At 50.3% G+C, this 26,308-nt stretch overlaps 1 protein-coding gene across 4 annotated transcripts in view; it reads right to left on the bottom strand.

The window, feature by feature from the left end:
• The window catches only part of DGKG (diacylglycerol kinase gamma), a 156,602-nt gene that overhangs the window by 93,092 nt on the left and 37,202 nt on the right, over window positions 1-26,308 (bottom strand). For 3 of the 4 annotated variants that reach the window (XR_006274008.1, XR_006274007.1, XM_038416720.2), the window contains exons 4-11: window positions 24,528-24,548; window positions 22,247-22,412; window positions 20,435-20,497; window positions 18,405-18,662; window positions 17,114-17,284; window positions 7,214-7,263; window positions 5,975-6,049; window positions 4,782-4,901 (exon numbers count right to left, since the gene is read on the bottom strand). Coding sequence is in view for 1 of the 4 variants with exons in the window: in XM_038416720.2 (XP_038272648.1) it covers window positions 4,782-4,901; window positions 5,975-6,049; window positions 7,214-7,263; window positions 17,114-17,284; window positions 18,405-18,662; window positions 20,435-20,497; window positions 22,247-22,412; window positions 24,528-24,548 (924 nt within the window). In the remaining 3 variants the exon portion in view is untranslated. The remainder of the gene's footprint in view (window positions 1-4,781; window positions 4,902-5,974; window positions 6,050-7,213; window positions 7,264-17,113; window positions 17,285-18,404; window positions 18,663-20,434; window positions 20,498-22,246; window positions 22,413-24,527; window positions 24,549-26,308) is intronic. The other variant, XR_006274009.1, reaches the window with a different exon arrangement.

Here is a 26,308-nt window from a genome sequence, read left to right on the forward strand (position 1 = left end):
GAGAGAGACCAAGCAGGTAACCCAGCTCCTATTGAAATGATACATCTAAAATTACAGAAATTGTAAGTAGTAGCATGAAATGTGTTAGATTATCTTTTGTTTTAGCTTGTGAATTTTCCCTGTGCTAAGAGGAAGGTTTATTCCTGTTTCTGTAACTTTGAAGTTGAACCTAGAGGGGAATCCTCTGTGTTTTAAATCTTTTTATTACCTGTAAAATCACCTTCCATCCTGATTTTACAGAGGTGCTTCTTTTACTTTTTTCTTTATAATAAAGTTCTTCTTTTAAGAACCTGATTGGTTTTTAGTGTCCTAAAAACTAAAGGGTCTGGTCTGTACTTTTATTAAAGGCAATTGGTTGGTATATTATTCTCAAGCCTCCCCAGGAAAGGGGGTGAAGGGGCTTGGGGGAATATTTTGGGGAAATAGGAACTCCAAGTGGTCATTTTCCTGAATCTTTGTCTAATTCACTTGGTGGTGGCAGAAATACCATCCAAGGACAAGGAAAGGATTTGTGCCTTGGGGAAAGTTTTAACGTAAGCTAGTAGAAATAAGCTTAGGGGTCTTTCATGCGGGTCCCCACATCTGTACCCCAGAGTTCAGAGTGGGGAGGAAATCCTGACAGACACAATGGAGGTCTGGGGAGGCACATGGGGCAGCAATTCGCTCACACCAGGGACTGTTCAAGGTCCATTCTGGAGAAGGCAGCTGATCCGCTTGTGCTTTTCCACTGTGTGTTTAAGGACAATAGCGAATCATTTGGGTAACTTTACCCATTTCTCTCCGTTGCTCATAAAAACTTCCTAGAGTCAAATACTGACAAACAAAGTCCTCCCCCCTGACTTCTTCCCATTAGCAAACTGGGAGGGTGTCTCTAGTGGGTTCCCACAGGGGTCAGTCCTGTATCTGGTACTAGACCATATTTTCATTAATGATTCAGATAATGGAGCGGAGAGTATGTTTATACAATTTGCGGAGCTGGGAGGGGCCTGCCAGCACTTTGGGGGACAGGACTAGAATTCAAAATGACCTTGCCAAATTTGAGAATTGGTCTGAATTCACCAAGATGGAATTCAATAAAGACGAGTGCAAAGTACTTCACTTGGGAAGGAAAAATCAAATGCACAACTGCAAACTGGGGAATAACTGGGTAGGTGGCAGTACTGGGGGTGATAGTGGATCACAAATTGAATACGAGTCAACAATGGGATGCAGTTGCAAGAAAAGCGAATATCATTCTGGGTTGTATTAACAGGAGTGTCGTATGGAAGCCATGGGAGGTAATTGTCCCACTCTACTCGGCACTGGGAAGGCCTCAGCTGGATACTGTGTCCAATTTTGGGTGTCTCTCACTAGGAAAGATGAGGACAAACTGGAGAGAGTCACAAGGAGAGCAACAAAAATGATAAAAGGTTTAGAAAACCTGACCGATGAGGAAAGGCAAAAAAACTGGGCACGTTTAGTCTTGAGAAGAGAAGACAGAGGGGGGACCTGATAACAGTCTTCAAATATGTTAAGGGCCATAATAAAGAAAATGTGATCAACTGTTCTCCATTTTCTCTGAAGGGAGGACAAGAAGCTATGAAGTTAATCCGCAGCAAGGGAGATTTAGTTTAGAGATTAGGAAAAGCTTTCTAAATTATAAATGTAGTTAACTCTGGAACAGTCTTTCAGCGGAGGTAGTGGAATTGCCTGTTTGCTGGGGAACTCAGAAATCCCTGCAGATAAGGTTGTCCCTTCGGATATGTCTACACTGGAGCTGGAGGTATCATTTCCAGCTCGAGTAGACATACCCGCTCTGGCTCTGACCAAGCTAGCATGCTAAAAATAGAAATATCACTGCAGTGACGTCAAGGGTGGGATGGGACAACCGCCCAAGTATGTGCCTCGGGTTTCAGACAAGATCATGCTGGGGTGACTGACCCATCCCGCTGCACATGTTGCTGCGGCTACACTTCTATTTTTAGCATGCTAGCTCAATGAGCTGGAAATCATACCTCCCGTGTAGATGTACCCATAGTGTGCTAGGCAAAGAGATGTACAAGTTAAGCTATTACATAGAATATGCTTCACATCTAGCTTTCTGGTCTGCTAGATCCTCCTGAACAGGTGGAAATATAGCAGCTTGGTACCTACATACATGGTCACATTCCTTATTAAAGATAGCTTCGGGGAAGACTACACTATAAACAAATACAAAACCATCTGGCACTATTCAACCTTCTTCCAATATTAGGCAGATAAGAACACTCTGAACCAACAGCCCCATGATGCTGGCTGTCATCTCTTATTTTCTGGGACTGTAAAGGTCATCATTTCTATACTGAAGAATGCTAGCTCGCTTCTGTATAAACAGTGGGGGCTCCAGTCATCCAGCGATCTAAAGAGCAATTTCCCAGATAGATAGTTTCTCTCTCGATCTCACACACACTTGAGTTTAACAAATAATTCATTTCACTCATTTTGCCTCTTTCTGTTTACCAGCTGCCCACAAGTAGCTTACGATTGATTCCAATGTATTTGCTATGCAAAGTCATTTGCTGAACTATTAAAGCAAATCATTCCTGCTCAGTTTATGCCCAGTTTGTTCAACCTTCAAGCTGTGCTGACTCTAGAGAGATTACACACGATACGTTTGTGTTCCCTGATTGGATGAGCACAGCTCTTAGGCTCAGGTTTAAGGCACAAGCACTTTCCAATAGTCTTAAAATTCACTGTTTCCTTCAACATTCCTGCCAGTCAGTTTGTTCGCTAGCTTATCTGGGGAGGTCAAACACAAGAAGAGGCACAAACACAGCTGCAGTGAATGCGTTTCACATTTCAAATGTCGACAGACAGCAAATTTTATTGGGATGAATTCAGGCCTAATAGACACCTTAAATATAAAGAACTTCATCAGAATGAATAATTAGCCTCTGGAAGTCAGGAAATACCTTAACTCTGTCCCTTGTACTTCATCACACAGTGAATCAATTCCATCGCAGGCATGGGGCTATCATCAGGTATTTTACCTGCTCTTCACATTTTTGAAATGATTAATAATAAAAATAACTATTTCACACACCAAACAACCACCCTAGTGTGTTTAAGATCCCAAATTGCTGAGACAAGAGAGAGACTAAAATCTTAGGTGGAAACCAGAGGTGCTGGAATGGGGGTGGGGGGCAGGGGGTCATGGCAATAAGGGTGAGCAACGGGAGGAGGGGGAGGAGTCTTGGGGGGGGAGAGGTGGCATGGGGCAGGGTCTCGGGGAAAGGGGCAGTGCTAGGATGGGGCCTCAGGAGTAAGGGGTGGTGTGGGGCGGGGCCTCAGGGAAGGGGCAGTGTGAGGTGGTGGGGCCATGGTTTTGGGTGCCTATGGGCCCCCCACTTTTAGGAAGCTTCTGCTGCCCCTGGTGGGAACGCCTTTTAACAGTCAGCTGAAAGCACTTTTCTCTTTCAAGATCTAAATCTCTGTCCTCAGATGTCTCTTCTTAGAGCTGCTGATGCCACTGGCAGCTGGAGCAGCATGGCCCACCCTGCACTGGGCACTATCAGACTAGACCACAGAACACAGAGAAGCCTCAGAGTCTGAACTCAGGCCTTGGCAAGAAGGTGAAGAGAGACTGTCTGGAAAAGTTTCGGGCCATATTCGTCCCTGGTGTAACTCTGGCCCTTTAAAATGTATCCGAGCTGCCGTTTTGCCCCGTGCCCACATGCTGCCTGTGAATTGGGACTTTAAAAAGATTTTGTATTTGCTGATTTTCAAGACCCCTCTTCTGGGCTAGCTCTGCAGCTGAGGCAAGGCAGCATGGAGCTGGGCTGAGTGACGCCAGCTGAGGACCTGCCCTGCAGTGCCCCTTTCGCCCACCCCCCGCCATTCCAGCGTGTCCCTCCTGCACTCTGAAGACATTCGAAAGGACAGTTTGGTCTTTAAGGAAGGCCCCGTTCACTTTCTATCTAGTCACCGAGCAGCCTGATTCCTGTCAAGGGGCTCGCTCTGTGCAACGCATGCACTCCCCACAGCATGGCTGGAAGGAAGGTGAGAAGACATGGTTGGGATCATTCAGTTTGTGAGGCTCTGATGCCCTCCTGTGGTCCTAAATTGCCCTCTGAATGTTCCACCAGCTGTCCCCAGCATCTAATCTTTCTGCCTAGCATCTATGTGACCATTCATTGTCTAACCCCCATCAACATTGCCATTACAAATTGCAGGCAGTAATCAGACCAGCCTGCCCCACTCAGAAAGCAGGGTGGTTTTCCTGCCGCTCCCAGGTGACACCTGAGCATGAAGGTGTCTGTATCAAGGGGGATCGGTCGAATGCCGCACATGCAGAGCAGAGGCGGTAGGTGCAGAACAATAGCCCCGGGGTGATATGCAAGTGGAGATCTTCCCAGGCCCTTGCTGGGACACTGGCCCAGTGCAGCCATCTTAGAGGTGAACTCAGACCTGGGATGCTGCCACAAAGCATATGCCAAATGAGTCCTTGGGAAGGCTGCAAAGGAGCTCTGTGGGGGCTCTGATGAACCTGGAGTGGGATGAAGGAGAAGCAAGACCTGCATAGCTTGCCCGGCTAGCCAGCATAGCCACCCTGTCCCTGTGTTCATTTCCTCCCTGGCGTGATCAGAAGCTATTCTCTGGGCAGAGCTGTTGCGGGAAGGAAGTGTTCCCCTGCCCCTCTGCCATGCCCCAGTTCCTCCAGCCAAGTGCCTAGCAATTGAGTTACACCTGAACCCTGGGTTGTACATCTCTGGAGACCAGCCCTGTAGGGCCTGTCCCATCTAGGTCCAGCCCTGGGTACTCACCGTCTCCATCCCCAGCAAGACTAGCAAGGGGATGGTGGTCATGCCGCCACGGATCCACTCTTCCAGCGTCACGGTGCCATCATGATCATAGTCTATTTCCTCCATCATCTCCTTCAAAATCTAAAGGAAACAAGAGTCCATGGGAGTCACCATGTTCCTGAAGGTAGTGATCCCACTCATCGCACGCCCTCTGAACAATAGCCAGTGATCCAGCTCATCACATGCACCTTTCCCAATGGTCAGCAATCCCGCTCATTGCACATACCTTACACAATGGCCAGTGATCCCATTCATTGAACACACCTTTCCCAATGTTCAGCGATCCCGCTCATCACACACACCTTTCCCAATGGCCAGTGATCCCGCTCATTGCACGCACCTTTCGCAATGGCCAGTGATCCCGCTCATTGCACGCACCTTTCCCAATGGCCAGTGATCCCACTCATCACACGCACCTTTTCCAATGGTCAGCAATCCGCTCATCGCACGCACCTTTCTCAGTGGTCAGCAATCCGCTCATCGCACGCACCTTTCCCTATGGCCAGTGATCCCGCTCATCGCACGCACCTTACACAATGGCCAGTGATCCCGCTCATCGCACGCCCCTTGCAAAATGGCCGGTGCATTCCCATATTTTAAATACCAGATCAGTGACCTGAGGCAGAGGCCTACACCATTCCAAGAGGCCAGCACAAACCCCAAAGCCCAGAACATTTCCACCAGCCCTGTCTACCCCCTCTCTATGCTCTCTCCCACCTCTTACACTGGCATGCCCGTCTAACTAGTCCATCAGATCTCTCCAAGCACCTCTTCTCTGAACAGCCCCGGATGATTAAGAACATACGCATGAAGACAGGATCTTTGTCCCTTCGGTACTAATCTAGTCCTGCCTATTTCTCACCTCTGGTCTCCATCCTTGACATCTCAACCATCTCCACTGCAGCTAATTGTCAGGAGCAAGCAGAAGGCTCCTGGACAGCAAAGAGCCTGTTTAGAAGCTCAGGAGGGGGGAGCCCAGCCCCTCCACACAGGGATACCTCTGGGGAGTCACACTTTCGGAAGGGGTATTTTTCCAAGCTCTCCAGGTAGCACCAGCAGCTCATTCAGATGGAATTCACCACGGCCTTCCCCACTCAGTCTCTCCCGACCACTGCCCCCTGCCGAGCAGAGTCAGAGGCTCCTCTGTCACTTACCGGCTTGAGCTCCGTCGAGTCCCACTCCAAGTATTCTGCCACGTGCACCATTTGATTGATGATCCGATCCAGCTCCTGAGCACAGACAAAAGGAGGAACCAAAGAGAAACAATCAGCGCTGCTCCTGGGCCTGCAGCTTGCACTGACTTGAGAAGGCGGGAGATAAGGCCCCGCTGGGCTAGAGGCTGCCCGCAGACACATAGAGAGGCAAGCCCTCATCCATGCAGGGCCCCACCTTACACCCCCACCAGTCCCATTGGTTTCAATGGAGAGTGGGTGAGAAATTTTCCATCAGAAAAGAGCGTTTAGTTGGAATCGAGATTCCAACGGCTGGGATTCCTGCCAGCTTACCCACCTGCTCCTTAGCAGCCTGCCTGGGTACATCCACATGGCACTGTTAAACTCGCTGGTGTTAAAACATGGTGTAGACATATATCCCTGGGGGCTGGTAGGATCCCCAGCTCCTTGTCAGCCCACAAGCTTTGGGAGACCCAGCTCCCTAGATGCCTGGCTCTCAGGCTCCCCAGCTCCCTGCTGGCAGGCTGCTGGGGCGCTGGGCAGCTGGGGGAACTAAAGAAACATTGTGAAAAGCCCCAAAGGAAATGCTACTTAAGACTTTTTCCACATGAAATGTTGAGGTTCCCATTCCGTGGGACATGCAGAGATTTTCCATTTGGTTTCAGACCCATTTTCCATTTGGTTTCAGACCCATTTTTTTGTTTTCTCAGGGAGTTCCCCAGACAATGGGAATCCCAGTTTCTAGCACCCTTTATCTCAGCAGGGCTATTCATGGAGTCAGGTGCCAGTCAAGGTACTAAGCTTGTCAGAATCTGCCCCAAATAGACAAGACAGAGAAACCGGGGGGAGAGGCACTGACTGCACTTGCTTCTGGGTAGCTTCTTTGCACGGTGACTCCCGAGAAGGGGCCACCTGGCCAGAAGGAAGTGACACACCTGCAGCCCCAGGCCAAATGGCCAGCGGAGACCTAAGGCAGTGCATCAGAGGTGCTCCGCTGCAGTGCACTGTCGGCCAGCCCGAAGAACTAGCGGTCTCTCTGGGAGACAATACATACTCCATAAAGAAATGGTTGGGAAGACAGGTCTAGTTTTTGCCAGTGTCCCTCCAAGGGCCCTGTATTGCCCTCACATACCCAGCTGCCAATCGCCAGGATCAGCCAGCTTGTGCAGCTACATGCAGGTGTCTCCCTGCGTGAGGAGAGCTCCGCAGGCTAGGGCTTACCGAGCTGTCCAGGACGCCATTGCCATCGGTGTCGTAGAGACGAAACATAACTGCAAGAGACACAGACATGAGACGTTATGGAGAGCAGAGAGCAGGGCAAGCTCCTGGGGCTGCCTCTGTCTGTTGGCGCTCACTCCTGGGAAGCATGCAGCTACTGAACCTGCAGTCTCCAGCCCAGACCCTCTCAGAGGTGGGAATATGGTGTTGCCAGCTGTTCCTCTCTCCTCAGTCGAGCACAGTCAGTTGGACACCACCAAACCCCAGACCCGTATATAGGCTGAGAGCTCCAGGGCCATGTTGGCACAATGCCAGATCTCCATGGATTAAGGTGGAATGATGCAGCGGAGAACCAGGCCCACTGTCCCCATCACCCTTCATTCCCCTCAGCACTTTGCCCCCAACCCCGGAGTGGCAGTGGGCATAGAAACATCATCTGCATCAAACTCAGACATCTCCCTGCAAAGGAAAGCTCCCCCGACCCGGGTGCTCCCCCCACCACGAGGGGAAGCGAGACCGTGCAGTTGTAGTAGCAAGTGACTTCAAGCCAAGGACTGAAAATGCTCAGTCCAATGGCAGCTGCCAGAACCGCCATGGAGCAGAGCTAGCAAACCAGGGGCTGGCAGAGAGACCCCTGACAGCCTATTAGCATGAGCAGCTATGTGGGTGTCGATCCCAGCTCTTTCTCCACCCTTGGCATCTGCCTTCGGAGCATGTGCTCTACAGAGCAGGAGTGGTGCTACTGCAATAATGCCATCAAACCAATACAGGGTCAATATTACTCCAAAGGAGCAAGGCATTTGCTAGACAGACAATGCAGCCTAGTGGACAGAGCCTTCAGCTAGGATGCAGGAAACTTGGATCCTGACTCAGCCACTGGCCTGCTGAGTGACCTTAGGTAAGTCACGTCCCCTCTCTGTGCCTCAGTTTCCCCATCTGGGAAATGAGCTCCTTTGCAAAGCATCTAGAGTTCTACAGATGGACAGTGCCAGGTAACAGCTAGGGAGTAGCTCACTTCCTCCTGGGTGTGGCAGGAGAAGCAAGAACACAGGAGACAGGCATTCTCAGCACACCGCAGGCATGGAGCAGCCCTGAAGGACAAACATGTAATTGTTTCTGAGCCTCAGATAAAGGAGGTTTTGAAGGTGATATTGAACTTCTCCTGCCTGACTTTGCCAGCTGGGAGCCAGTAAATTCTTGGCACCTGGGGAAGTGTTTGTTCCAATCCTAGAATATAAACTCTCCTTAACAGCTTGACACTTGTGCTCCAGGGTTGGATTGGGCCACCTCACAGTCTCTCACCATGCTGGGACTTTTCTCTAGTGGCTGTGGCATGTGCTCCAGCCTTTAAGGTTTTATTTAAAAAAAAAAAGTCTCCAGCACTTTTGGTTAGAGACAGCCTTCCAAATACAAACCCCACTTAGAACTGTATGGCAATATCTGCCTGCATCTGCAGACAGCCTGAGACAATAGCTTTGAGATGTCTGAATTGCTCCATGCATTTAAAGGGATGTTGACTCTGGAGTCTAATGATGACACCTTAAATAGCAACACTGTTAACTGTTTCACTGCTGATCAGAGTCCATAACACAGAAAAGGGATGGTCATATTATGAAGAGAGGCATTATGTAGTGTGAATGGGCCTTTCAGTGGGTGTCATGAACAGTGTTTGGGAAACGATCCTGCTAATTTTTTCAAATCGCCTCGCTGCTAGAACTGCTCTCAAGAACTGCAGCCATTGTGTATCTACTTAGCTGTGGGTCCCCATTGTCTTTGGCTACATTTTTTCTTTTTTCCAGCATTAGAGTAATGTGCAAACCCAATCTGAGAGCAATGAATGTGGCAGAGATGGGATTGCTCAAATAAACACGCTTTTGAGCCAACAGCTCTACTCCGCTGTTTATGTAGGGCCACTAGAAATTGTGCCACAATAAAACACATTTTAAGAGGCTTTCAAGATAGATTCATAAACCGCCTACCAAAAGATCCCCCCCCCCGCCACAGTGAGCATCATCTCCTCCTCCAAAAAAAACACAGCGCCCCTTTAGAAAAATCATAACAACAAAAGACAATGCAGGCTACAGAAGCTAGAGGGCAGCCTCGTGCAATGCTTAATTTTTGCCAGGGCTTGCCGGGGATCACATGGCAGTTCATACCCCAGGTACCTCTGGGCTTGCTGCACAAGTTATGCATGTAAAAAAATTGCTTGAGCCCCAGCATTTAATTGCTTGAGCCCCGGCACCTCTATCAATACAAATTAAGCACTGGCCTTGTGCAATTGCATTGCCCACTAATATGACAAGGACTTCCCCTTGCAATGGTTTGATGTGCGTGATCCTCAGATAGACACAGGCTGGCAGTAGCATCCATCCCTCGGCATAATGACTTACTCTTCGCTCATCTTCCTTCTGCTGCTGATCTTTTGGCTAACAAGCAACGGCGCACAGCAGAAGTGAATGACTAAAGCAAGCCTCAGGCAGAAGGCTAAGCAATTTTAATGAGAACAGCAGAAGAGATGAGTAATTATCACCCAGCAACGCATGGCCTTTCTTTTCTTATTGCCGCTCACAAACAGAATCTATAAATAAGTCTTGTGCTGTTCTGAGAACCATTTAAAAAGGACAGTCGCTAGCTCCCAGTATCCCCTGCTGTGCACTCTGGCTCCTCACGGGGCCTGTCTGCTAGGGACATGTTCTCAGAATTTCCCCTTGGTGCTTGTGCCACTCTCGTCAGTCATGCTGGGAGCCCTAGCGTAGACAAGTTGCCAGCGGCCCCAGTGTAGTTGGCACTGGGTCATTTCAACCTGCTCTGGGTGAGATTCTGTGAGATGGTGTTAAAAATGTGGCCCTGCTAACTAGAGTAATCAGATAGCAAGTGTGAAAAATCAGGACAGAGGGTGAGAGGTAATAGGACCCTATATAAGAAAAAGCCCCAAATATCAGGACTGTCCCTATAAAATCGGGACATCTGGTCATTGTACTGCTAACTGAGGGCTCCCGACGAGGCTGACTCAGTATTAGGCAGTGCTGGACGTTTTCAGCCCAAGGCCAGGTTTTAAAGCTATTTAGGAGTTGCTGCACTCAGCATTGCAATGCCTGACTCATTTGCCAAAAGGATTTAGGCATAGAGGAGCCAAAATTCCACTGACAGTCAATGGGGCTGAGGCTCCTACAGGTATGTCTACCCAGCAACTGGACACCCACAGCGGGGTCATGTCACCTCCCCCCCCCGATTTGCTCCTTGGCTTGTACTGAGCATGCTCTCACGGACTGAGCATGCTCAGTAACACTGCTGAAGCTGGCTGCCCTCACTCTATTCTCCCCTGTGGGCAGGCACGGGTCATCTCTGGCTGTGTAGATTTCCAGACTCGGGCTGGGGCCTGGGCCCTAGGAAGTAGCGTAGCTGGGGGGGGAGCGGGGCAGCGGCCACTCCCCCACCGAGCAGAAGTGGCGCCTTTTTAATTACTTGGCGTCTTTTAAATTTTTACTCACCCGGCGGCGGGTCAGGGGGAGCGGAGTTTAAAAAAAGCACCACCCCCTGGTACTCACCCGGAGGCGCTCTGGAAGACCGAAGCGAGTGAAGGACCCGACGCCGAAATGCTGCTAAAGACCCGGTGCGCCGCTGGGTGAATATCGGGGGTGGCGCCTTTTTTATCTCTGCTCCCCCTGTTTTTTCCACTGGCCCTAGGACCCTGCAGGTTGGGAGAGTCCCAGAGCCTGGGCTCCAGCCCAAGCCTTTAAATCTATACAGCAATGAAACAGCCCCGCAGCCCAACCCCACAAGCCCCAATTGGCTGGCATGGGCCAGCCACGGGTTTTCTTTGCTGTGTAGACACACCCTAATTGCCTAAACTCCTTTTGAAAATGAGACTTAGGCTTCTAAATCCACTAGGCATTGAATACTAAGCACAGCCCTGCCTAAATCCCTTTAAAAATTTGTGCCTGAGTCCCTAGCGTAGAGAGAGGCCAGTGTTCAGCAGAGCTGCAGTGCTGAGTCACGCCTGAGTCATGCCAGAGGACACTGTGAACTGGGTGAAAAAGGCACTTCTTTCCACCTGATAAGGGTGAGGCTGTTTATTATATGGGCAGTGGAAGGCTGAGGATGGCCTTAATTGGTATTTCCTTGCTTGCAAGGGCTGGAGTTTGGGAAGAGATGTAAGAGGCTGTCATGTAACCACCTCCACCGGATGTTTAGATAAAACATTTGGGGCTTGGAATTTCGTACCAAGCTCCAGGCCCGTCGGCATACAGAAGGGAAGCACAAGGGAGCGAGAAGACACGATTCCTACTCTCTACTCTACCACACGCTCCCTGGGCGACCTGTGATGAGTCGCCAAAGGCTAGATTTCATTGGAACCTGGTGGGAGGTCCCATTCAGTGGGAGTCAGGGTGGGTACCACAATCTGGCCCATGTCCTTGGGTTCCCCATGAGCATGTCTGTCCTGACTGCCCAGGGGAGTTGTGAGGCTGAAGGGGTAGGTTGAGTACTCCAAGATCCGTGAGTGAGGTCCCAGAGATGAGCAAACCGCCATTGTAAAATATCAACTCTGACACAGGAAAATCTTACCAGTCCAATGTATTTCTTCCCATCCTCTCCATACAGAGTGTTGATGTGCTGCCCGTCTCTGCTGTGCAAAGTGAAAAGCCAACTCATATAGTATGTCCTGTATTATTAACAATGAGCGAGGGCACCTACAACCTTGGGAAGGGATCTTTTCCATTATTTTAAATCAAAATGGATAAAATCAATAAATACCAGGAGTGAGATGTAACAGGAGTGTACGTGTGCATATCTGAGCAGTCGAGCTTTCCCCATGTTTTTTCCCCAAGAAAAGTCCTGAATGTAATTTTTTCATTTGGCTTTTTTTCTGAGGGAATGTTTTAAAAAAAATGCAATTGTTGTTTCAGTTCACTTTGATCAGAAATTTCCGTTTCCATTTAGTTTTACAATCAAAACATTGTCCACATTTTGGAATTTAGTGCTTTCCTTTTTCTCCCTTTTTTTTTACCCTGGAGACGACAGAATAAATGTTGCTAGCGGGTTATTTATTCACTCTTTCCTTTGTGACTTTTCCAAACGTCTCCAGCTTTGGAAAAGTGACAGAGAGGCCCAAGGAAAAATGACACTTTCTAGCATTGCCTGGCGTTCGTTATGTGGATCGTATTTACGGTAGGTTGACTTTTTTTGTCAGAGCAGTTTCCCATCAGAAAACACCATTTCGACTAACTGGAATAATTTTCAGGAGTTCATATAGAAAACAACTGGATTAAAACCATTTCGAAAATGTCAAAACTTCCCATGTTGACATTTTTGGTGTAAAAAGTTTTGATTTTTCACTTCAAAATGACTTTTTGTTTTGAAATGTATTTTATATTTAAAAAGTAAACAAATTACAAATGGTTAAACTTGAAAGGAATGTTTCAAATTTCTCAAAACAAAACGGTGCAGTTGACCAGAACTTTGTTTCATGACAAATTGTGAAATTTTGTCTTTTTGTCCAATTATTTTTCAAAAGCTCAACATTTTCGATGGGATGGAAAACTTGTTTTCCAGCCAGCTCTAGACATGCTTTTCCACACAGCAGACAGAACGTCATGTACATTTCTGAGGGAGAGGGCTGGATAAATACACGCCTAGTCTAGGAGAAACTACCCTGTGTTACAAGCTGGGAGCCCGGGACTTTTAATCCTATCTCTTCCTCTGTCTGCTGTGAACATTTTTAGCACCTCACAGCCTTACTAACCAGGGCCTCATCGCAATAGAGCCAGGTTACACTAACAACTAGCTAACTGGCTTTAAAATCTGGAGAACCTGTAATTTGAAAATGGCCCTTCTTTAAACTGGAGATAGATTTTCCTAAGACTATTTTTAACATTTACTCATTGAAAAAATTAAATGTCTCCTTTGCAAAACCAGAAGACGTGGCCCGTGCTAGTCACCGGCCGGTGTTTATGCTCAAGTCTGTTAAAAGCAACTGGCCGTTTAAAACCAAAGCTGGTTGTCGTTCACTGCGGAAGACTAAACCATGTGGAAGTCACAGAGATTTTCCGGGGCTTATGCACGGCTGGGCTAAGGGCAGCCCTGAAAAGAATGGGAAGGACGGGTGCAGAAGGGAGAGAAGCCAGCGTTAGGGGTGAAGATACAAGGGCTACTGGGAAGTGAGAAGCAGCATGTGGAGATTCCCTGCATGGGTGGAGGGGATGCGATGGGAAAAACAGCGACTAATGAGCGTGCAGCCTGGCATCGCTGCTGCGTTTCATACAGCAGAGTGGATGACTTTACCTCAGCTCCTCTGGGCAGGAGAGAACACACACAGGCGCTGCCCGGGCTCCCCACACAGTCTCCCTCAGCATCACGTGCCCAGGAATAGTGGGGGACGGAGCAGCCAAGGGTTTGTTCCCATTAGCATTCAGCTCAACCCAGTTAACATGTGTGAGAAAGCACAGCCTGACCCCTTTCAGGAGCCTGAGCCTTTCTCTCTACTATAGGCAGCAGCTTTGGGCATCGCTGGTTAGCAGCACTTGGATTGACGGCACAGGTCAGGGGAGAGGCCACCGTATATGGAATTAAAGATGAATGTTGTTTAACAAAGAGCTCTCAGAGGTTTGGCTTTCCCACGGCTGTGACTGATATTGTGGCAGTGCCCAGGGACCAGAGCTGCATTGGGCGAGTCATTGGACAGACGAGGAAACCCAGAACCCTCCTTGCCCCAGAGAGCTCCTCACTGACACTTTCCAGACAAACAGCTGAAAAATGCAGCTTCAGTTGGCCCAAAAGCATTCATGATTTTGACACAAATTTGCAGAATAGTTTCAGTCAATTTTTTCCCCAGGCTCAATTCTCAAGAGGACAGGGAGGTTGTGTATTGTGGGAGTGCTGAAAGCTGTTGAACCAAACTGTAAACCCTGCAAATGATGGAAACCACTTCAAACCAAGGGTGCGGCCGCACCCCTAGTTCCAGCACCAATGCAAAGGGACTGGGGCACCATTTACAAAACAGCCAGAGGAGGAGGAAGCCCCCTTGCCTCCCCTGTAATCTTCAGCTCTGAGGTTAGGCCACTAACCCAGGATGTGGGAGGGCCAGGTGCCAATCCCCCCAGCCCAGGCAGTGCCCTACCCACTCTGATCCCCTCTCTGGCACAACGACTACTCAAGTATTTTATACAAAGGGGAATAGCTTCAGCAGAAGTGTCTGAGAGAGACCACTGCGATCACTGCCCTGCCCCAATTCTTCCTCTCATTCAGCACCTGACAATGTGCCAGGCAGGGGTGTAGACATGGGTGGGTCTGGGTGGGGAATGGCCCACCCACTTACCATCCAGGCCCACCTAAATCTGAACAGGGGTGTAGTGTTGCCATAGCAGTCTGGAGGCATCACTCGGGCACCTGAAATCCAGGATGGAGCTAGGCACCCACCCTTCAGAAAGCTACGCTCTGGCAGCTCTGCCTTGCCATTTTCTGAGCCATCGCATGACATGCCCAGCTTGGCAGGGGCAGCCCTGTGTCCGGGGGGACACCTAGGCTAGGGAGTGGGCACGGTGTCAGAGGATAAGCTGAGCTAGCACTGGCTGTCATTGCCCGTCCACCCAAAAGTCAGGGCCCGCTCAAATTTTCCATTCCTAGCTATGCCACTGGTGCCTGGTGTACCATGACTCAAAAGTGAACATTTAAGGCACTTTGGCGGTTGGGCCCAATGGGTTTGAGGACCCAAGAGCTGCCATGCAGAATGTAAGTTCCAAAAAAATTCAAAAATTTGAAACTGGCATCATTTCAAGCCAGTTTGGTACCAAACTGTGTCTGCCCAGATTGCCACGATGCCTTACGGGAATTGTAGTTCAGGTGCCTTTTGCCCCCATTCTCCCTTATGGGCTGGACTCCCTGGTTGGAGTACATCTCCCATGATGCACCTGTAGACATGGGACTTTCATCATACATACACCATGTAGCTCAGTCAGATGAGAGATTACAGTGCATCATGGGAGATGTAGTCCAGTGAAGGAGCCCAGCCATGAACTACAACTCCTACAAAGCATTGAGCCACCATAGTCAATGCTGAACTAACCCAAAACATTTCATTTCAGGTCAGTTTAACAAACTGAAATAGTTTCAATTAGATTTAAACTATATTTTCAATCACAAAATTATTCTGAAAGAAAAATCCCAACCAGCTCCATTTAGCACTGCCATTGGTGAAGTCCCAGCTGCTAAAATTCAAACTGGGGAAACATGGATATGTCTAGCTAATCCATCATTTCTTTCTTTCATTTCCAGGCAAAGCCCAAGATTTAAATGGAGACAGAAAACTAGAGCCCTGTGCAGATAAAAAATTTATATCCAAATCTGATTCACGATCTGCAAACATGGTCCACAGATGTCTGCATCTGTGAATATGAAGCAGATATCTGCAGATTTGAACCTGCGCTGTCCCTTGGAGAATGGTGCGCCTCTTATCTCTATCTCCATTCGCTGCCTCTTCAGAATGGAGGTCCCAGGTCAGACTGTTTCCCCAGAAGAGAGGTGGCTTTGAGGGCTGAGTGCAGCGGGATGAAGAACAGGGGCATGGGTGAAGGAGTTTCTGCTTTTTAAAATTTCATCAAAATTGGAAAAATTTCACCCACTCTGGTGGGGAGGTGAGGCATGGGAGCAGTGATGCTCTGGAGGAGGTGGGGTGGTTAGAATACTGGTCTGAAAGAGCTGGGAAGCAAAGGGGGGCAGAAATCAAAGACACACCATTAATCAGGGACTGTCATAGGGCCTTGCTCTTCATATGCAAGTCAAATCCAAACTGCTTTTAAAAAACTAAAAATGAGAGAGTATTCTGGACTGAAGCACTTCCCTGAGATCAGCAAAGCCATTTGCTCTTTACAGTCATTAATCTGGAGTTTTCCTTTCATGGAGTCACAAATCTGAGACCACATCGACCGTCATCCTTGTCACTGGCCCACACACACTGTGGCCTCTTGGGACAACACAGCAATTCAGATTCTTCAGCTGTAAACAACACAGACCCCCGCCACTTGAGGAAAACCAAGGCCTTTTCTGCATGGACAGGTTTATCATCACAAATTAGGTTGTGAATTTAAACCCATTAAGTTATAACTGCCTATGTGGATATACACATATTGGTATAAGAGAGGCTTTACTCTATCTTAATTTAGCTTGTGTTTCTTGGGAAGGAGGCTTAAGCTAAACCAAATAAAGCCACATTTCTTCTGGAATAGGAGTGTCTACATGGTGGGTTATAACTATACCAGTATAACTGGTAAAATTTTCCCATGTAGACAAGGCCTGATTTAGCTGTTAGCCTGTGACAGTAATGCAATCCTGATTCCAACCAGTAGAGGGCAGTGGTATGCAACCACTCTAATCAGTCCATCACAAGACAGTGCTTCACTGGGGGCACAGGAGGAGTCTCTCTAAGCTAGCAAGCTCGTTTCTCTCGCCAACAGATGTTGGCCCCAACACAGATAAGACCTTCCCCACCTTGTCTCTCTAACGTCCTGGGACTGACATGGCTACAACTACACTGCATGCACCATTGACAGAAATAGACATACGAGTGACAGGGGAACTATGGTAAACACTGAAGTTTCTGCTGTTTTCTCTTTTAAATATTGCTATTGCTCCAGAAAAGCTCATCTCAGATGCATTTTGCCTTAGTCCAGGTTACAGCAAAGTCAGGTACTTTGCTAGGATCACATGGAGTGGGTGGGCCAGCTGGGAACACAAGACTCTCCCCGGCCTCACAGTCTTTTCTCCCTTCTCCCAGTGACCCATACAGAACAGCCTTTCTGAACCAGTCCTCCCAGCTCTCCCCACGCAGCCCCACCTTTAAACAAGTCTCCCGGAGCCACGTCTCTGGTACTTTGGGCTCACGTGTTCTCCGTGTCCACCAGCACTTACACTCCAGCTTGTCCTCAGCCCGGCCCCTTTCCAGCAGCGACAGGTAGCAGACGATGTCCTTCAGGTAGGCTACCTGAGACATGAGGGCTGGCAGGTGTGGATTGGCCGCTTTCAGGGAGTTGTGGGTCTTCCGCAGACTGAACGGTAACCTCTTCTCCAGGCTTCGTGAGCCTATGGGAGGAGAGGAGAAAATGCAAGGCCACCCTAAAAATGCCAACTCCACCCTTCCCAGTCTTTCCCACATGACCTGACCCCTCGCCAAGGCGTTTTGTGCTCAGTTCCATGGGTAGGACTGAGAGAATGTGAACAGAATGTATAAAAACATCCCATCTTGTGGTATTTTTGTGCTTCCACGGCACCAATTCATTTCACAGAGACCATCAGACAGCTGTTGGCTGGCATGACTCTCAGCCACTAGAGGATCGATGACCCGTGGATGAAAGACCAACTCTTCTGGCAGGCTTCGCAGAGGCCAAGGGCTGGGCTGTATAGGACATGCTGGTCCCTGAACCACATGCTCTTCTCTGCACCACACTCCAGAGTTAATGGAGGAAATTAAAATAAAAGGGAGAGGCAGCTCATTGGCTTGCCAGGGCTCAGACCGGACTCTCTCAACATGCAGCCCAGCAGGGCCTGGCCCTGCACAGATGGTTGGAGCTGGGGATATTTCCTGCTCTCCTCTTCCTTGGGGAACTCAGGACAGAGATGAGTCACTTTACCACCCCGTCGGCCTCTGGGACCACTGCAGCTATGTAATTAAGACATTGACGGACAGCGTCTCCGTGGGCTTGGAGACTTATGGCTCAAGTCACAAGCAAAGGTGCTAAGATGCTCTGGCCCCCACTGCTATAGAACTGCTACTCCTGCTGGGATCAGACAGACTGCACATCATCCATAACTCGCTTGGCTCGGCATTCAGAGGATCAAATCCCCACCCAGAGAACATCCCCCTCACCCAGAGAGGGATCTATTGCCTCACAGAACCCAGCTTCCAAATATCCATCGCACCCCTGTGCAATGGTTTGATTCTGAGACACTCTCCCACAAATTAAGAGTCCCAGAGTCAATGTCCCCATTTCTCCCAGCAGCCAAGAGAACTGGTACAGCCCCTGAGCTCTGCTGGAAACACCGCGCTGGCTTTGTGGCCAGATTGGTCCCATTTATCTGCATTTCCTCTCTAGGCAGGAAGATGAGGGAAGAAAGTTCTGGCTTTTGTCAGCTTATCCCTATGAGAGGCCAGGCAAAGCCAAGGAGACTGCAGGATGAGCCAGAGGACCGCAGCAAAGCTCACCTGGGGACTGAGGGCTGAGCACAGCCCTGGCGGAAATCTTCGAGGAGCCTGATGAGTTATGAGCAGAGGGGGTGCCGACAGTGGATTTCTGAGAGGAGGACCTAGACCAGTTGGGAGAGGCGTTCCCAAGGGCACTGGTGTTGGCTAGAAGTGCAGAAGTCAGAGAAGCGGACTGCTGGTCTGCGAGGCTAGAGGGGGAGCTCCTGGAGTCAGGAGTGTGTCTTCCCAGGGCACTTAAGAGAGTTTTCCCATTGATCCCTGAAAGGCAGACACAGGAACGTGGAGAGTATGACATCAATGCCCCAAACCCACCCGATTGTCCCTAAAGATGGCTCCGGGCTGAACCAAAGGAGCCCAGAGTCCTGCTGGGGCTTGGACAGCGCCAAGTCTGGAGAACTCATCTGGGGAAGCCGCTCCTAGGGCAACACACCTAGGCTGTGTAGCACACACGCTTGCCCTGCCCTCTGGCGTCATTAGCCAGTCCCCGGGCCAGTGTGAAATCACAAACAGGGCTGTGGTTCATCCCCTGGGATCTCCCGAGGGCAGCAGCACCTGGACTCTTCACTCCCTCCATTTGTGAGGGATCTGGGGCTCTGCCCCCTCCCCAGGGGTCATCCCATTTGCCGAGGGACAGATAGTTCTAGAGGTTCCATGGAATCTCCTTGGGTGATCTGAAAAACAACTCCTGGGAATCTCCCCTGATCCTCACCTCCCGTTGCTCTGGCCTTCGCCCTGGGGCTCCCACTCATGTGGGCTGCCTCACATCCCTCAGTTTGCTGATCCCTTTCTGGCCACCAAGGGCAGGCTCCTCTCTCCAGGACATGCTCCTGGCTCTCTGCGCTGCCCCTCTCACACAGACCCCTGACTTCAGGAGCCGGAGCAGAGCAGCTCTGAGCAGCTGCCCACCACATGCTTCCAGGACGCTGGCTGATCCACCAGCTTCCCAGCCTGGGGTTTCAAGGCTGGTCTCCTGAGGTGTCCCTGTTCTGCCTCTCTCTCCACTTACACGAGGGTTCTTTGGGGAGGGAAAGGGGCAAGTCCGATGGGGCTCCATGCTGCTGGTGGAGCAGAGAATAGGCACTGGGGGAGGGGGAGCTGTGCACAGAGAACATGAGGAGCAGCTAGGCTGGCGATGAAAGGCCACCATGGAAAAGTCCTACAGACTGTAACAGGAAAATCCAGGGGGCTAAATAACAGAGAATGCCATCCCCCACGCTATCCCATAGACCCCTATAGCCACCACCAGGGAAATAATGCTCCCTTACACTCTAGAGGACACTTAAACCTACAGACAGATTCTCGTGTCCCTAGGTAGCTGGAACCTAGACAGGGAGATCGACACCTGGGAATCACTGCCTGGGGGATATTCAGCCTGTCCTTGCCAACTGGGCCCTGATTCCACACATGAGAGCGTGCACACTGCCGCTGCTTTCCCCAGCCTTTGAGCTGGGTTCTCTCTGATGTGCTATTAATTGGCCAGAAGGAGTCACTGGGGTGATGAAATTCCATCTCCTTTGTAAATCAGCTTTTCACATTAGTCCCAGCACAGGTCAGAGGATTCCTTGGACCTCTGGGCCCCACCTGCAGGTGTTTCTTGGCACTCCAGGCCCCCATCTCTATGGAACTCCCTGCATATGAGATTTAACAATCCATTCCAAACCTGCTGCTGCGCACTTGAAACAGATCAGCACCCCTCGTTGTACTGACTGCAGTTGGGAAAGGACCTGGCCAGGTTAGAGAATAACACTCACCTTTTTCTTCTGCACTCAACTGACTTGAGTAATCCATTTCCCTGCACTACATACCAACACAGACATACAAAACCCTGGATGTCAACTCTTCCAGGCCAGCCACTGGCATGGGGGGGAGGGGGTCAGGTGTCGGGCCTTGGCAAACAAGGGAGACAAAGCTGGAACTCGGGCTGGGTGGAAGTTTGTTGGTTTGTATCTGTCAGTTGATTGCTTTCCCTCCCATTTTAGTTGGGCTGAGAGTCCATGTATCATGCCATGAGTCACAAACACAGTGGGTACCTGTGACGGGGGCGCAGGCCACTTCAGTCTGGATGGAGATGCCCGCATCAATAGATTTTGGCTCTGAGCATGTAAGAGAAGCAAAAGAATAAATACACTGAATGTATCTGCATTCATCGGAGCTCTATGAGAAATAGTGCAGTAGTCTGCACCCCCATCTTTTATCCAATCTCCCCTTCCTGGGAAAAAAGTCAAGAAAGCAAAGCATTTAGTGACAAATACTTCGACAATGGCCACCTCATCATGGATCTGTGTATTCCTTCAGAGCCACATGCGCACACTGGCATTCGGTGGAGGATACTCTATTAATTATGGTAGATATTAACTTTACAGACATAACATTAGCGTAATCATTTGGCACTGGGAGTCAGATGTTCCCACCTGAGGAGCTGTGATAGGACCATGCTGCATTACCTCTGCCTGCCTATCTCCTCCGGAGCCCTAGAGTGCACTACCCACTTCTGGGAGCGAGGTACTTCCCTTTGTTAATATCACATTGCACTAGCCAATCCCACTGGGCAGGTGTGGATACACGGCACATACTGGCACCCACAGCTACTACCCTGGGCTGCACAATGGCAAATGCTGCACCTACCCACCCCAGTCCTGAGAGGGCCACACTATCCTAATCTGTGGGATGAGTGCTGGTTACTGGGGCATATGGTGCCTGCAGTCACTGTCCATGTCTCTGAGGCTGAATGGGGAAACAATGCTGCAGCTCCAGCTGATATACCTTGGCCCGGCCTCCCCATGATGGAGGCCACTGTGAGCACTTAAATCCTGTGCTCCAGTCCCTCCACTCTGCTCCCACTGCCTGGTCCTCATCCTAGATCAGGTGCCAGCTACAGCAGAGACCATGTTTTCACATATAGACCACCACCACAGCTGCACTCTTCTGGGACAACGCAATCCCAAAGCTCAGGGAGAAGTGCACAAGAGCTAGGGATAAAGCATTCTTTGCCACAGGGACCTGGCTACAGAACAATCTCCCAGAGGAGGGGAGGCCAGGCCAGGCCAGCCCAGGCCAGAGTCTGACGATCTTTAGGAAACACTGCAAAACTCTCTTCTCTGAGGAAGCCTTTCCTCCGTCAACAGTCTGACATTCACAACATCAGCACACCCAACCATAACCAAGGGAAAGAGCTTTCCATGCCCTGAAAAGGGAGGAGAACCAGAGACTCCACGATGCTCACCCAGGCTCTCGCTTTGCCCCTCCACTGTATGCGGAAGCTGCTTAGATACTACAGCAATGGGCAGCAATGCAGAACCTCAAGGTAGGCAGGAGTGCCGCGGCACGTTGGTTGTGCGCTCAGTACAGACACACTGAGATTGCCCAGACCATAGGTATGCCAGCTGCACAGTTCTGTTCGCGGGGTGGGAGGTCATTGGAACTGGCTCTACTTCAGCAGATTCTAACTATTTACAGTCAGGCAAACTAGAGACCTAAGCAACTTGTGGGTCCCTTCCAGCCACTGGGAGCGAACCTCTTCCTAGCAGCCTGTGATGCGCACGGCTGCATAAGGGCGGCCATTTGGGTATGTTACTGAAGTATTAAAGAGGGGTCAAAAAGAACTGCTGTGAAGAACAGACACCCTGATGCCTCCAATACACAAGATTCCTAGAGTGTAAGGCTAGAGGGACCATTAGATCATCTACTCTGAGCCCCGCTATCACAGGCCAGTGGATGCCACCTGGTAAAGGATGTTGACTTCCATCTCTAACCTAACACAATGTCACGAGTTGCCCGTGCCCCACGTCGGCTCCGGCATGCAGAGCAGACAGGAGAGCAGGAGCAGGCCAGATGTTGCTTACCCAGGATGTTGAGCTGCGAGATGCTGGAACCTTGTCGCCGAGACTCTGGGGAATATTGGCAGATCTTGCGTTTGAAGGACATGAAGAGGTGCTGGCAAAGCTCCTCAGGAATATCCACCTCCAGGTACGTCTTCATGAAGAGTCGAAACCCCTCGTAGTCAATGGGCTATGGAGGGGAAACACAGGATGCTGTGAGAAATGCCCTGCCCACCCACAGAGCTGCCTGCACTCTGCTCCAAACCATGGTTTCCACAGGACAGTTTGCTTCCCTCAGTACGTGCCAGGCAGGGCTCTTTCTGAGATGCTGACGGGAAAGGGTAGAAGGGTTTTCCAGCCATTGCCAGTGTCTGCACCAGAGGGGTATGAAACTGGGAGCTGCTTGAGGAGCCCTTGGGGAAGCCATGCCCCACAAGCCTGCTGGAATATGCACGATCCCATTTTGAACATCTACAGGATTGTGAACAGGGTCTTGTGGATGGAGCTTGGTTTGTGGGAGGTACTTCCTCCAACCCCTGCCAGAATTTAACCTGCCATCAGGTGTGACTGCTTTAACTCCTCCACACCCAGCCTCCTGCCCTGAAAGCACTGAGGCCAGGCCCTCCATGGGCACGACAGCTCACATGCCAGCCAGCCAGGAGCCTCTCTGCTGGGCTACACTGCAGGGACTGGAAAGGGGAAATGGCTTCATGCCACCCTTCCCTTCCCTCCCAGCTAGCACAACTCTGCCTGAGCTCCCTCTTCCTGACCATGTAGACGTATTCCCGGCTGCCCTTTCCGTGCTGGGGCACAGGGAGATGATCCCCGCTCTCTACCGGCCCAGAGAGGAGGTGTTGCGTAGCTCCTTGGCCACAGCAGGAAGCAGGTCACCGAGCCCAGGAGACTTCCCTTTCATTAGCTGCACTGGAGAAGAGTGAGCATATGTTGGGAAGCTGCCAGCCTCCCTTTTCTCACAAGCCCCCTTGGGGCTGGATGCTGACACCAGCGAAAGGGAGCGAATGCTAACTGCCCCCTTCCTCTCAGCTCCTGGTGGACACGAGCCCATCACCTGCCCCCAGCATGGCTGGATCTGACTGGTACCCACGCTGGCGGTGCCAGTGGAGAGCTGATGGCACGGATGGAGACACCAAGGGAAGTCATGCCCTGCTCTTGTCCATGCGGTCTCTGCCTGTCGTGGTGCCGTTCTCCTGCGCTGCCATTGCACACAGTACTGAGCTGAACAGGGCTCTATGGAAGGGCAGGGCACTTATTACTTCCCACAGAATCCACTGCAAGAGCTGATGTTTCTCCCCCCCCGTTCTCAGCCCCGAGGAAGAGCTCTTGGAGAGGCTATGTGTGGAGAGGTGTGGTGGGTCCCCATCCAGCATGCCTCCATGGAGTCTTAGAGCAGCATGCGGGGAGAGGGCAGTGAGCTTTGATCGAGCTAACTCGCATCCCGAGAACAGTGACTGCACTGCAGCACAGACTGTTCAGAGTCTGGGGTCCATGCTGCTGCAACTTTACTGCTCTCAGCTAGCTCAAGCCATGTGCGGTGACCATCCCCCGATTGCAGGCCACGCCACTTAGCTTTTTAAATCAAACCCTCCAGTCTCCTGCCTCTGTGCATGGCACATCTCAGCCCCAGCACTGCTCGAACTGAGCGTTCTGAATTGAGCTACACAGGCATTCATTACCCACACAGACCTTCAGCCTAACATTTCACAGTAATGTGCCTGTGGCACTGAGGTCTGGACACCTCTGTGCACTTGGGCAGCAAAGCCAATAGCTCCGTGCAGTCACAGCCGTTTCCATGGATAGTTTTGGAAAGTTAAGGGGCTTGTCCAACATTCAGTGATTTCTGCACATCCCCGATATCTCTTGACACTGGGTGCATGGGCTAATGTTGGCTCTGCAGAACACTATGCACAGAGCTATATGGAGGGATTCCCTGGCCCATCAAGATGGGACTATATCCACGCTGGGTAGTGTGGAGGGATACTCAGACCCATCTCTGGCCTGGCAGGAAAATATCAAACTTCCCTCCTGGGCTGCAGCTGTCTGTCATCGTTGCAGAGGTCTTCTGGCAGTGGGAGAGACAACTGTCAGGTGCACCCCTCGCCACCTCCCATCGCTAAAGGGGAAAACTAGTGGGGACCTGCTGGCCACAGGTGCGCAGCTGGGTGATGGCTACCCTGTTGGGACTCCTAGCTGAGCGTGCGGAAGCCAGCATGCAAAGCCGAAGCTAATAGCCTAACCACAGCCATCCACCATAACTTAAGTGGGGAGAAGAAGGCAGGTCTCTTACTTGGTTCAGGGTATCTTGCTTCTGCAGCAGATGAGAGCAGAGAAAACAGAGAGGAGAGTTTAGTGAGTGGCAGGAGGGCAGGATCCCTGGCAGTGCTAGCACACGTCCAGAGACATGCTGTGCAGGGAACGGCGTTGCCACCTTACTTTGCAAGTCTCAGGCTATGTGGTGTTTTTCTGAAAGCCCCACCTGCCGGAGTCAAGAGACTGCAGGAGAATCTCAGCTTTCATTTATAAGCAAGGTAAGTTTCCAGTCCTCATCTCTGCAGAGAAAAGCTTGAAAATATGACCCGAGTGTGCACTAAAAGCTCGAAAGCTGGGAGGAAAATAAAAAGAACCCAATGTTTGTTTTAAAAATTGCATGACTCTTAAGCTAATCTCATGATTTTCAGGGATCTGGCTTATGCTTTGTGAATGTTTGAGGTTGGTGATGCTGGGAAGTGGGAAAGAGAGGCCTTTAAAGAGTTAAACTACAAAAGTAACCAGCTGGTTGTTCTGCTGCTATTCCCAAGGAACTCCTACCCCAACCCTGTGTTTTACACTACACTGCCCCAGTGTGGTGGGGTGGAATGGCCTAGCAGGCTGGAGCTCCCAGTCATGTTTTGGCAGCTGCCTCGCTCCTGCAGAACTTTGGAGTAGTTTTGGGCATAGCAGGCATTGACCTGACCAACACCCACATGTGGAAGGGCGTGCCAGGCCCAGCACTCAGCAGTGAGGCTACAGCCCAAGCACCAGGGGTAATAGCAGGTGGTGATTGCAGGATGGGGTAGAACGTCAGAAGGAGAAGGGGAGAGACAGAATGAAGGGAGGAAGGGCAGAGGGGAAGAACCAAGGCGGAAAGCAGCCAGTAATGAGAGGAGCAGAGAGCCATGAGGAGGAGAAGTCAGAAGATGAAGTGGACAAATGAGAAAACAGCTGGCTGGCATGGTGGGTGGATGAGCCAAAGCAGTGAGGAGCTGGGGTAACAACAGCTTGGAAGAGGGAGGGAGGGAAAGGGAAAACATCTGCCAGCTAGACAGAAGGGTCCAGAAAGCAAAGATGACCACAGAGCTGGACACCACCATTCTTGATCCACCATGGGGACAGCAAGGCTTGCCTTGAGCCAGGGGTTCTCAGCTTGGAACTTGTGGCCTCCGATGCGGGCGAGACCACCTTTCTTTCCTTCATGGCTAGATGGGTGATGGTCCTGGAACTTTTCCATATGGTGACCCCAAGTTCCAGCAGAAAGCCAAGAACTGCTGCCTTAAGGGGTGTACTAAGGAAGAGAACATGTTTGCCCAACCGAAGGGTGGCCATCCTTTCACCCTGGCCTCTCGGATCCTGGCATATGGGGATGTATTTCTCATTGGCTTATGCCACTGTTGGCACACCCAGAGCTCTTGTCTGTCTTGATGGAATTGCAGGTCAGCTAATGCGAATGTCACAAAATGATCTTAAAGTTGTGAACACAAATGGAGCTTTATGTTCATCTTGGTATTTATACCTCCCATCGCCACAGCAGCCGAATGGCGCTGAGCAATCATCTATCCGGGGCAGCAAATGGACCTTCAGAGCTGGCTCCTCAGCTGATATCACTTGACGAATCTGCACTGCAATCACTAGACCTACACCAGTTCACATCAGCTGCTGATCTGGCCCTCCATGGGGGAGTTTTCTTCTTTGTAAACAAGTTTCCCATCCCTAGTTGCAATAAAACATGAATCAGTGCAGTCACCGATTGTACTGCTTAGGTGAGTGAAATCCCTTGGCTGTATTATTCCATTACCAGCAGCATGCTATTAT

Source organism: Dermochelys coriacea, chromosome 9 (genome assembly GCF_009764565.3).
Source record: "Dermochelys coriacea isolate rDerCor1 chromosome 9, rDerCor1.pri.v4, whole genome shotgun sequence".
NCBI classification, from domain to species: Eukaryota; Metazoa; Chordata; order Testudines; family Dermochelyidae; genus Dermochelys; species Dermochelys coriacea.